The sequence below is a fragment of the Marmota marmota genome, unplaced genomic scaffold (assembly GCF_001458135.2).
Source record: "Marmota marmota marmota unplaced genomic scaffold, marMar, whole genome shotgun sequence".
NCBI lineage: Eukaryota > Metazoa > Chordata > Mammalia > Rodentia > Sciuridae > Marmota > Marmota marmota.
The window spans coordinates 806069-818765 of NW_025999880.1; the positions used below are offsets into that span (position 1 = coordinate 806069).

Genomic DNA, 12697 nt, shown 5'->3' on the forward strand with positions numbered 1-12697 from the left:
ATAGATGTACCACCCTGAATGCACCTGATCTTGGAAGCTAAGCAGAATCAAGTCTGGTTAGTAGTTGGATGGGAAAGTGCATAGAAACTGGAGACAGAACACAGAAGCAAACAGATCCCTGAGTTCATGACTTCCAGAAGAAAGGCAATACTGAAGTAAGCAATTTTATATAATACAAATGCAATGAATAAAATAAAAAATGATAAAACTAAATCATGTTGCTCTCTATATAGAAATTTTCAATAGTTTCCTAGCATGTTTACATTAAAATCCAAATTCTTTATCATGATCTGGTTACGAAATTTTTTGAGATCTAGTTTACTTATCCCTCCAACTCTATCTATAACACTCTCTCACTGCAGCTTGGCTCCAGTCACCCTGATCTTCTATCCCCACAATTCCAAATCTTTTCCCTTCTTCCAACACGTATTTCCTCTATCTGGGATGCCTTCTCTCAGCTCAAATATCACTACTTCAGAGTTGATTACTCTAGCTATAAGCAATCCCCCACACTCTTCTCTACCAATTACACCTTTCGATTTGCTTAACGTGCCGCGCGTTGGAGAAATTAAAAGAACCACGTCCAATACAGCTATATGCATATCAAGCCAAACCTTGTAGACTATAGAGGAAAACTGTAGTAAACTATAACCAAAATTAGGTTGTCTTATTAATTTGTTAACAGTATAATGTAAGCTCTCTTAGGACAGGAATCTTGAGATGTTTTTCACCAGACTTTCCCTAAAAAATCTAAACAGGGCCTGGGCATAAGAAGATACTAACATTTTTTTGAGGGAATTTATAAGCAGCGAAGGACTACGCGACGATAATACCATCCAGCCCACAATCACAGGCAGGCTCCTCCCCCGAGGCACTTCCGCCGGAAGCAAGGCCGTCCGGAAAAGGAAGTCGACTGCGCAGACGCAATGAGCTCGCGAAGCTTTCTGGGTAAAGATGGATGTCCACGATCTCTTTCGCCGTCTAGGTGCTGGAGCCAAATTCGACGTGAAACGCTTCTCAGCAGACGCAGCTCGATTCCAGGTACTGTGCGTAGGGGACCGAGGCCGGAGTGACTGAGAAGAAGCAGAAGTGTGAGAATAAACCGGCTTCGGAGGGAGCCAACGCACTCGGGAGACCCCGTGTTCTGGCCCTGCCCTTCCGTGGGGCATTTTTCCTTTTGGGAATTCAGCTTACTCGCAGGCCTAGCCAGTGCTAGCTTCCGAATGAATCTTTTTAGAGCCTTTGGTAGACTTGGTTGATCCTGATGCAGAAACTCTTTCCCTACTTCTTATTCAAAACAAAATCGGAATTCCTTTTAAAAGGAACTTTTCCCAAAACGGGTGGAAAGGAATTTCAAAAATATTTTTTTTCCATTATAGTCGACCAGGTTTGGCTTGATATGTATATAGCTGTATCGGACGTGGTTCTTTTAATTGCTCCAACTCGCGGCACGTTAAGTGACCAATGAGAAGGGCAAGTTAGGAATAAGAGATCTTACATAGGGAAAGTAGTGACAATTGAGAGAAATCATTTGGGGTCCAGTGTGGAAAAACTTGAATGTCAACCTCTCTATAAGGGAATAGAGACACCACCCCAAACTTCCACCCCACCCCCGCCCCGTGCAACATGTGTGTTTCTTTTGATTGCAGTTTACTGTAGTTCTTCAGCCACATGTTCTGGGTCCAAATGCTGGATCTGTATTTGTTCTTGAGCAATATGTATTGGGTTCAAATGCCATTTAATAGTTTCTAGACCTTGGTCAAGTTACTTCCTAATGCCTTGCTTTTTGCATCTGTAATACTGCTCTTTTTTGCTGTACATAGAGTTACTGTGAGAATGAAGTAATTTAATATATATAAAATGCTTAGAAATCTGCTTGACATAGAGTAAATATATGTAAGAGTTCATGTTATTATGATTATTGTTACTATTATAAAGTCAAAAAAAAGGGGTCTTTTTAGATTCCTTTTGCCCAAACATACTCATCAGCTCCACAAATATTTGGTGAAAGAATAAAAAAGTTGGGAAGTCATTTGTTTTATGTTCTTATTGCAAATCCTTCTTGGATGAAAACAATACTATTCTGTCAGGTTTCATTTAAATTTTTTGGGGTTTTAGGTAGGGAAAAGGAAATATGACTTTGATTCTTCAGAAGCGATGCAGGGACTGGACTTCTTTGGAAACAAGAAGTCTGTCTTAGGTGATTGTGAAGTATCACAAACACACCAGGAACTCCAAAATGAAGAGAAAAAAGAAGAGGGCCTAACTGAAAAGAAGAGGGAGCCAAACAAGAAAAAGAGGAGGAAGCTGATTTCAGGTTAGTGTTGGATTTCAATGTTTTTTTCTATTGAATTTTTTTCAGTTATAATATAGTACATACTAGCTGGGTGGGGTGACTCACACCTGTAATCCAGATACTCAGGAGGCTGAGGCAGGAGGATTGAAAGTTGGAAACTAACCTGGGGAACTTGGTGAGATCCTCTCAAAATAAAAATGCCTGGGGATATAGCTCAGTGGTAAAGTGCTAGCCTAGCATGCTTGAGGCCTTGGAGTCAATCCTCAGCAACACACACACACAAACTAAAGATGTATGCTTATAAGTCAAACAATATATAACCATTCTTCAGTTGTTGACATTCAGGTTGTTTCCATGTAGTTGCTATGATAAAGATTGTAGTAAAGGTATTCATACATATATCCTTTTGCATATGTGCTTTTATTTCTGTAGAATAATATCCCCAAAGTGGAAGCACTTGGTGAAAGGGTATTTACACTCCTTTCAACATACATTACAAAATGATTTCCCACACCTTTGTCAATGCTGAATATTACTGGATTAAAGTTTTTGCCAATCTAATGAATGAAACTTTTTTATTTATATTTTCCTGATTACTGGTGGGGTTCAGCATCTTTTCATATGCTTTACTGGACATTTACATTTCAAAATTTCTGACTTGGGAGGTCTTACTTTTTACCTATTTTTTCATAGGATTTCCACCCTCTGTATCATACTGTAGGAGTATTTTTCTTTTTCTGTTATATCTATTGTTTCCTGGTCCTGTACTGTTTTTTTTTTTTTTTTTTTTTTTTTAAGTAGATACTTAAGTTGTATAACTTAAGTAAATTTTCTTCTCACTCTTTATCTCCAGTCCTGTATTTCTCTGGGGGTAACCACTGCTAATCAATTTCTTTTATGTATTTCTAGAGATATTTTATCCATATATATTTTTGTATTCCTTAAAAATATGAATCTTCTATTTACATGTTGATATAGTCTATAAACATGAATAGTCTATATATAAATTGTAATGTGAACCTCCCTCCCTCCTACCCCCCTAGTTTTTTGTTTTTTTGTGGGGACAGTCTGTATGTTGTCCAGTCTGGTCTTGAACTCTCACTCTTCTTGCTTTAGCCTCCCGAGTTACAGGTGCATGCCATGGTGACCAGCCTTTAAAAAAAAAAAAAAAAGAAGTATCTTGGAAATTGTTTGGAATCAGTAGGAAATGTCCTCTTTGTTCATTTTTAACACAGCACAGTATCTCATTGTGCATTCCATAGTTGACTTAAGAACTGATTTAAGGGACTGGGGTTGTAGCTTAGTGATAGAGCACAAGCTTAGCATGTGTGAGGCCTTGGGTTCAATCCCCAGTATCTCACCCAACAGAATCTAACAGGTTCCTTTGTGATGGATATTTAGGTCACTTCTACATTTTTGTTGTTGCAGTGTTACCAGAAATGTTCTACTTTATGTGAGTATATCATCCAATAAATTCTTATAACAATTATATTTATTTTAAATTATAGAATTATTCATCAGAAACATTTTGTCAGTAGGAAGTATACCATTTTGTTTAGAGTAACACAGTGTAGTATCCTATTATACATTGTAGGGTTGGCCCATAATTGATTTGGCAAGTTCCCTTGTGATAGATATTTATTGTATTTTCAGAAAATTGCTGTTACCATGTAAGTGTCATTTTGTAGTCATTGCAGTGCTGCAAGGAGGTTTGATAAAACCTTTCCCCACTATTAATAAGAAAAACATACAGTAAACTTGGGAAAAGTTTTCAAATGTTAGGTAGCCAGAAATACAAGTAGATACTAGAACCATTTAGCATCAAATATATATAGAACATTGATGTATGATAAAATATATAGACATATAACTATTTTTAAAATTTTGTTTTATTTATATAGCAATACTGGGGATTAAACCCAGGGTATTTTACCACTGAACTATATCCCCAGTCCTCTTTTTTTAATTGTAGGTGGACACAATACCTTTATTTTATTTATTTATATGTGGTGCTGAGGATTGAACCCAGTGCCCCACATGTGTTAGGTGAGAACTGTATTGCTAAGCCACAACCCAGCCCCTTCAGTCCTCTATTTATTTTTTATTTTGAGGCATAGTCTCGTCAAGTTTCCCAGGCTGGCCTCAAACTTGTGATCCTCCTCCCTCACCCTCCCAAGTTGTTGGAATTACAGGAGTCTACCACACAACCTGTGCATATATGTATTTTTAATTGGAAAATTCAAGATCTTACGAATTGGTAATGATTTGGGTATGTTAATGCCAACTGTCTTGTAAAGAATATACTTTTTTAAAAAATTTTTTTAATCGTAGTTGGACACAATACCTTTATTTTATTCATTTATTTTTTTATGTGGTGCTGAGGATCAAACCCAGTGCCTTGCATGTGCTAGGTGAGCGCTCTACCACTGAGCCACAACCTCAGCCCCAGGAGTATACTTTTAAAAAATTATTTATCATGAGAGACACCAGCAATATATGAGAATTTTCTTTTTCTATAAATTTTCTCTTCATGTATTTTGGCCTTTTTTGTGCCAGGTTATTCATTCATTTATCAATTTATTAAAACTAATATGTTAATGTGTTTCCAGTTTTTCATGTGCCCTTTGTTATTATTATTTTTTCCTCCATTTTATAGGTTAAAGTTATCTTCTCCTTTATGTCTTGGGCAGGGGTAGGGGGAGTTCTGACATTTAAGTTTATTATTATTTTTTTTTTTTTAATATTTATTTATTTATTTTAGTTTTTTTCAGCAGACACAACATCTTTGTTTGTATGTGGTGCTGAGGATCGAACCTGGGCCGCACGCATGCCAGGCTGGCGTGCTACCGCTTGAGCCACATCCCCAGCCCTTATTATTTTTTTAATTCTCTCTTGCTTTCTTGTTTGTAGTTTCATTTTGTTGTATTGAAATCTTTGATCCTGTGATAGAGTACTTGATAATCTATATTTTCCCTATTGTATTTTAATACATCTTTTGTTGTATTCAACTTTAATTAATATTCAGGTCTATACTAGGCTTTGTTCCTCTTCCATTGGTATTTCTGTGTTTGTATACCAATATCGGCTCGATTTTATCACTGTGACCTTATAATATATTTGAAAAAGAAAATAAAAATCCAGTAGAGCAGCAAGGCATATCATGTTTTTGACTGGGAAACTATTTTCTCCCTGAAGTTATCTATAGAATTAGTATAGTCTCAATTAAAATTGCAGCACTTTTTTGTAGAAATTATCAAAAGACTTCATATAACCAATGTAGTTTTTAAAAAGATAAAGTTGGAAGACTTAACCCTATCTCATTTCAGGACTTAATATAAAATTAACTGACTACAAATCAAGGTAGTTGATATTACCAAAGAAATAAATAGATCAAACAGAGTAGATTTCAACAAAGGTGCTAAGGCAATTCAATTGGGAAAGGAAAGTCTTTTTGACAAATTTTGTAGGATTGGTATGAAGAAAAGTTGATGTCATCCCTTATTTCAGACTATATGCAAAAGTTAACTTGAAACAACTCAGATTGAAATGCAAAATCTATAGAAGATAGATTCTAGAAGAAAATAGGAAAACTATCTTTGTTACCTTGAGGTATGTGGAGGTTTCTTAGAACACCCAAAGCACAAACCATAAAGCAAAAATCAATACATTGGACATTAAACATTTTTGCTCATCAATAGAGGGCATTAAGAAAATGAAAAGTCAAGCCATAGGGAGTAAAATATTTGCAACATGTATATCAAACAAAAAACTTGTATTCACTAATCAAAGATTATATCCCCGTAGCAATAAGTATATAAAAGATGAATATCCAAAATCGTTAGTTATCAGGCAAATTTAAATGAAATGCAATACTAATGCATACCCATTAGAATGGCTGAAATAAAAGACAGACTATACCAAATGTAGGCAAGAATGTACAGAAATAAACTCTCACACTGTTGCTAATAAAACAATACAATTACTTTGTAAAACAGGGATTTTTTTTTAAGTTAAACGTGTACCTATCATATGACCCAGCTATTCCATTCATAGATATTTACCCAAGAGAAAGGAAAAAAGTGTCCTCAGGAAGACTTGTATACAAATGTTCATAGCAGCTTCATTTGTAATAGTCCCAAACTGGAAATGATCCATATGTCCTTCAGCAGAGGAAGAATAAACAAATTGTATGTCCGTGTAATGGAATACTACCTAATAATAACATGTTAAGTTAGTGATACCTTCTTTAACATAGATGAATCTCAAAATAACCATCCCAAATAAAATAAGCTAGACTAAAATTAGTACCTACATGATTCCAACTATATAAAATTCTAAAAATGGCAAACTAATCTGTAGTGACAGGAATTAAATTGGAAGTTGTCTAGGGATGGAGCAGTGGATTACAGGAGGCCATGAGGAAATTTTGGGGCTGATGAAAGTAACCATGAATGTGCTGAGTGCTTAATTAATTTATGTCAAAACCCATCAAATTATATGCTTATATGTGTATAGTGCTGGGGATTGAATCCAGGGCCTCATGCATGCTAGGCAAGCACTCTGTCACTGAGCTACATTCCCAGTCCCAAAATACACTTTAAAATATATGCAGTTTATTGTATGTCACTTAAGTTCAGTGGAGTGGAAAAACAAATATTCCAGTGGAGGGCTGGGGCTGTGTTTCAGTGGTAGAACACTCGCCTAGCATACATGAGGCACTGGGTTCCACCCTCAGCACTGCATAAGAATAAATAAATAAAAGAGATGTTGTATTCATCTACAACTAAAAAATATTTTTAAAATAAAATTCCAGTGGGATATGTTGCTCATTATTCCTAAAGTTTTTGAGGTTTCTCTTACGTTACTATTACGTTATTTGTTCCCCCATGTTAATGGTAGTCATGTAGTCCAGTCACCAAAACAATCCTATCTACTTTTTAATTAAACCTGTGTTATTTATAGATACATGGAGAATTGCTCTCTTTACAATATTGAGTAGTCCTAAGTATTTTGTTGTGTTCATTGTTATTGTAAGTGAAAATCTTTCTTTTATCCTCTTTCTAGCTGGTTGTTGGATATAAAGAAGCTGATTGCCTTACTGATCATGTAATTTTTTTCAATGAATTCCCTCTTTTCAAGTATGCAGTCATCTCACATATTATGCAGCTGAAACAACCAACAAAGAAAAGAGAGTGAGCTTCAGAGCTCTGATTATCAACACAACTTGCCTATTACTTTCTCTTACCTAGTTGCACAGCTGTTATTTTTTCTTGTTCAGGTGAAAGTATGGCCTGTTTGCTACCTCTAAGACCGTTGTACTTAAAATCTTTTAATTTTAAAAATGTGTTTTAGAAATTATTTCTCAAGAAGAAGATAATAGTATACAGTGGGTATCATCTGTGGAAGCAAAGATTGAAGATAAAAAAGTTAAAGGAGAGAATAAACTAACTTCGGGAAAGTTGGAACATCTCAGAAAGGAAAAGGTTAGAAAAATGTCTTAGCCCTTAAAGTTTATGTTTTTCTGAGGCAGGAACTTTTTCACTAAACTTGGGTTATTTCTTTTAGTAAAAGTGAATGTTAAGATCGAAGAATAATTATAATTTTTTAGGTTTAGGTTTTACTTTAATGATAAATTAAAGCAAATAGATATTTGTACTGTTGTGGAAAAACTTAAAAGCTTAAAGTTATAATTGAAGATTTTCTATTTAGATAGGTATAGATATGTGTGTTCAGCAATTCTTGACCTGCTCAAATTTTAAGATTACTAGTATTTTTAGAATTAAATTTCTCAAATTTCTTAACCCTGTTTGATAAACAAAATTTGGCTCTCTTTCTATATTGAGTTCACTGATTTAGAAAGATTTCCTCAGACAGGGATTAGGAGGTTAGAATTCTTGAGAAACTTGTTCTGTAGGGACAGAATAAGGGAAGTAGGATATAGAAGAAACATCAAATATATCATTATTGTGTCTGCTATACACTTGCCATGTTGCTGATGGAGATGTGTATATAGCTAGCTAACTATAGGGATCACTGCAGCCTGCTTCACTACAGAAACTAGAATTTGGCTGTCTCTGAGACAGAGAATGAGGACACATACCAAATAAATACCTCTACACTCCACTTTTGGCATTCAGTTTTAATAAATAGTTTTTTTTAATAGAGTTGTAAAAAGCATTTTATTGAAAAACATTGGCATTTGTATACTATAAAGAAAATAGATGGATTCAGTGCTTACCTTGTAGAAGTTATATAAGAATATGACTATGGCAGTAACACATCAATAAGAAGAAAGCATAGGTACTTTTATTAGGAAGGTCGTCTGTCTATGAAATATACTTACCATCTATGTTGCTTTGGGACTTGGATTTAATCAGAAAGTTTCATGTGCTGCTGAAGCTTATCCCAGAAACAGTTACTGTTGTTTTACAGTATCTGAGAATGTATTTATTTGACAATATCAATGGTGGCCCCTTTGCTTTACTTTTCAGATAAACTTCTTCCGGAATAAACACAAGATTCATATCCAAGGAACCGATCTTCCTGACCCAATTACTACATTTCAGCAGCTGGAGCAGGAATATAAAATAAATTCTCGATTGCTTCAGAACATTCTAGATGCAGGCTTCCAAACACCTACACCAATTCAAATGCAAGCTATTCCAGTTATGCTGCATGTGAGTATGAAGGTCTAAGATGCCTGTAACGTTCCTTTCTCTGTGTGTTTGCTCATTCTCTTCCCTCTCTCCTTGAAATCCTTTCTGCCTTATCTGCCCTGTTAAAATCCTTCACTTGATTTTAAGGTCCATCTTAAATGCCTGTGCCTCCGTAAAACTTGTCCTGATCACTATAGTTAGATGTGATCTTTTTCCTTTATCAGTACCCTTTGCCTCTTCAGCCCAACCTCAATTCTCCATGGTTTTAGTGTGTTCTTTTTCTTCTGTATGTGTGTGTGTTTTCAAAAAGAAAAAGATAAGTGTGTGTCACTGGGCTAAGAGACCAGAAGCTCAGATCTGCCTCCCTGATTAGCTAGTATTGGAGGAATTTAAAAGGAAGGGAGAAGGGAGATACTGATTGTTAGTGGGATGGTAAGAAGGGAAATTTTTAGGGTTCTTTTGCACCAGTATAGATAATTATCATGCTTCTTCACAGTTCACATTTGTTTGGCAGAGGGTATCATCATCTGATGGGGGATTTTGAGCTTAAAACATCAAAGGGCTGGGTGACCTGCCTTCTCCTACGCACATCCATTCTTGAAAAGCTGGTTTCATACCATCCTTGAGTGGGTTTTGGAAGCTTTTCCTGAAAAACAACTTAAGCAGGTTTCAGAGGTTCAGTCCATGGTTAGCTGACTCCAATGCTCTGGGCTCAAGGTGGGGTGGAGCATCGTGGCTGAAGGGGCATGGCTGAGGAAAGCTACTTAGCTCATGGCAGCCAGGAAGTAGAGAGAGTGCTTGTTCTTTTTCTTGCAACGTTTGAATCTTCTGAGGATAGGGAGTATGTTTATCTTTACATTGTTAATTGGGTTTTTAATGTCCAGAAGCTATTTCAGAAACAAATGCCTTCTAAAATTCTTGTACATAACCCAACTTAGTTTCTTTCTCCATACTTTTGATTACTTAAATACATGTATAATAAAATGCATAGATTTTAAGTGCACAGTTTAGTGAATTTCAATAATGCATTGTTACTTATAAGTTCCTCTGTCAGGTCATTGCCACTTTTGATTTCTAACCTAATTATTTAACAGAATCCTCCTTAAGGATTGAGCAGTACAGATGTCAGGATAGTAAGTTGATTCTGTGATTTTGCTTTTATAAAAAAGTCCAGTGGGGAAGAAAAATTGGAAATAGTGGATGTAATTCTCTTTGGATTTTAGTTGTTTGCATTGTCCACTCACTCAAATGGACTTAAACACCAATGCTCAGAGACTATTGGGGTGGTGATAACAAGAATGGAGAGTGATAGAAAAGCAAATATGGGAAAAGATAGGAAAGTGAATAGGACTTGAACAACTGGATAATTTAATTTAATTTTGTTGTTTTTATGACTGATAGAATAATTTGATCAGGCTCTGGAATTTTTATGTACTTTTCCTTGTACTTATTTTACATTTTCAGGGTCGGGAACTTCTGGCTTCTGCTCCAACAGGATCTGGGAAGACTTTAGCTTTTAGCATTCCCATTTTAATGCAGCTGAAACAACCTGCAAATAAAGGCTTCAGAGCCCTAATTATATCCCCAACACGAGAACTTGCCAGCCAGGTATGACTTACAGCTTTTGAGTGAATGCATTTGTGTTTGCTTCATTGATTTTAGCAAGGTTAATTAAAAGGATCTCAAAAGAATAAGGCCCATTAAAAAAAATAATAAGACCCATGTATTTTGTCATAGTCAAATATTCTGTATAGAGTGTTCTGTATATTACTGCATATGGACCAGTCTTTTAAGACTTCTTATAATTTTCTAAAACATGATGATTTTATCATTTATACTTTGAAGAAGTAAATGTTTTAAGATGCTTGAAATTGAAAAGCTCCTGTGATATATTTCTAAAATTTTATTTTTCTACTTAGAAAAAATGAAACCTTATCTTAGTTTTTGAGAAAGTAAAACTATGAGCTGTTCCACCCTATCAATTTGCTTAATATAAGACACATACAAAGTATGAAATAGTCTCATAATACTCTGTATTCTAAAAAGAACAATATGTTAACAGATTGAAGGAATATTAGTTTTATCTCTTGAAACTAGTTTATTAGGTCTTGGAAAAAACCACTGAATCCTCTTTGGTCTTGAAGTTCTAAAATGCTAATATGCTAGGTTAATCAGCACATTATTATAGGTTTAATTTGAGGTATTCATGAGTTGATAAATTTATTAATAATGTAAAGCATATCCACCCTGTCCCAAGTAGCACCTCATCTCTTTATCATTTTATGTTTTAGATTCATCGAGAGTTAATTAAAATCTCTGAGGGAACAGGATTCAGGATACACATGATCCACAAGGCAGCAGTAGCAGCCAAGAAATTTGGACCTAAATCATCTAAGAAGTTTGGTAAGAAATTCATGCTTGGGATATAGAGCAAGCAAGGGATTTGGAAGTTGTAAATATCCTAATTACCACATAAGAGTTGTTAAAAGCCATGTATGTAATTAGTGTTATTTTTAAAGAAACTAAAGAGATGTCCTCCCTATTCCACTCAGTGGCAATATAAATATATACCAATGGTGAGATGATTTTGCCTATCTCTGTTCACCTTTGGGACATTTGTGAATATATGTAGACATTTTTAATTGTTGCAACTGGAAGGGAATCTAATAGCTAATAGTGGGTAGAGGCCAGGGATATTGTTAAATATTTTATAATACCCAAGATTGCCCTCTACAAAAGAGTTATCTGAGGGCTGGGGATGTGGCTCAAGCGGTAGCGCGCTGGCCTGGCATGCGCGCAGCGCTGGGTTTGATCCTCAGCACCACATACAAATAAAGATGTTGTGTCCACCAAAAACTAAAGAAAAATAAATATTAAAAATTAAAAAAAAAAAAAGTTATCAGACCTAAAATGTTAACAGTGCTGAGGCTGAGAAACCCTGCTTTATAGTACTGATTTTTAATCTGCCATGAAAATACTCTTGCAGGTAAGAATGGATTACCTCCTTGTCCTTACAGCAGCCAGATAATCAGATTTTGTCTTTCATCTTTAAGTTCTGAGTAAAATTTCATTTAAAGAAAGAATTTTACAGGGCTGGGGTTGTGGCTTAGCAGTAGAGCGCGCTCCTCGCACGTGCGAAACCCTGGGTTCAATCCTCAGCACCACATAAAAATAAATGAATAAAATAAAGGTATTGTGTCCAACTTCAACTAAAAAAATAAATATTTTTTTAAAAAAAGGTATTTTTCTGTGTGTGTGTGTTGCGGGGGGGGGAGTTTGAAAATCAAATTGTTGGATTGTATATTATTCTTGCCTCTTAGAAGTTGAGAAGACTGTCCAAATAAATAAAAGAGATACAGTAGTTTATGCTCTCATGGAAAAAAAAAAAATGTTTATTGGCTTTCTAATAAGGAAGAACTTTTATGTCAGTAACTTTTCTGTCCCCTTCCAATGAAACGTTATTGACTTGAGATTCTGAAGGCTTAATTTCTTTTTTTTTTAATATTTATTTTTCAATTCTCGGCAGACACAACATCTTTGTTGGTATGTGGTGCTGAGGATCGAACCCGGGCCGCACGCATGCCGGGCGAGCGCACTACCGCTTGAGCCACATCCCCAGCCCAAGGCTTAATTTCTTTAAAGAGGGATATACCTAGCCAGTGTTGGTGCGGGCCTGTGATCCCAATGATTCAAGAAGCTAAGGCCAGGGGGCTGGGGATGTGGCTCAAGCGGTAGCGCGCTCGCC

At 35.6% G+C, this 12697-nt stretch overlaps 1 protein-coding gene across 1 annotated transcript in view; it reads left to right on the forward strand.

Annotated features, from left to right (window-relative positions):
• The first annotated feature begins 881 nt into the window (after positions 1-881).
• Positions 882-12697, forward strand: part of Ddx52 (DExD-box helicase 52) — a 24446-nt gene continuing 12630 nt past the window's right edge. The window contains 6 exon segments of the mRNA XM_015495335.2: positions 882-1041; positions 2119-2317; positions 7649-7779; positions 8788-8973; positions 10417-10560; positions 11244-11355. Of these exon segments, the coding sequence (XP_015350821.1) occupies positions 955-1041; positions 2119-2317; positions 7649-7779; positions 8788-8973; positions 10417-10560; positions 11244-11355 (859 nt within the window). The 5' untranslated portion in view covers positions 882-954.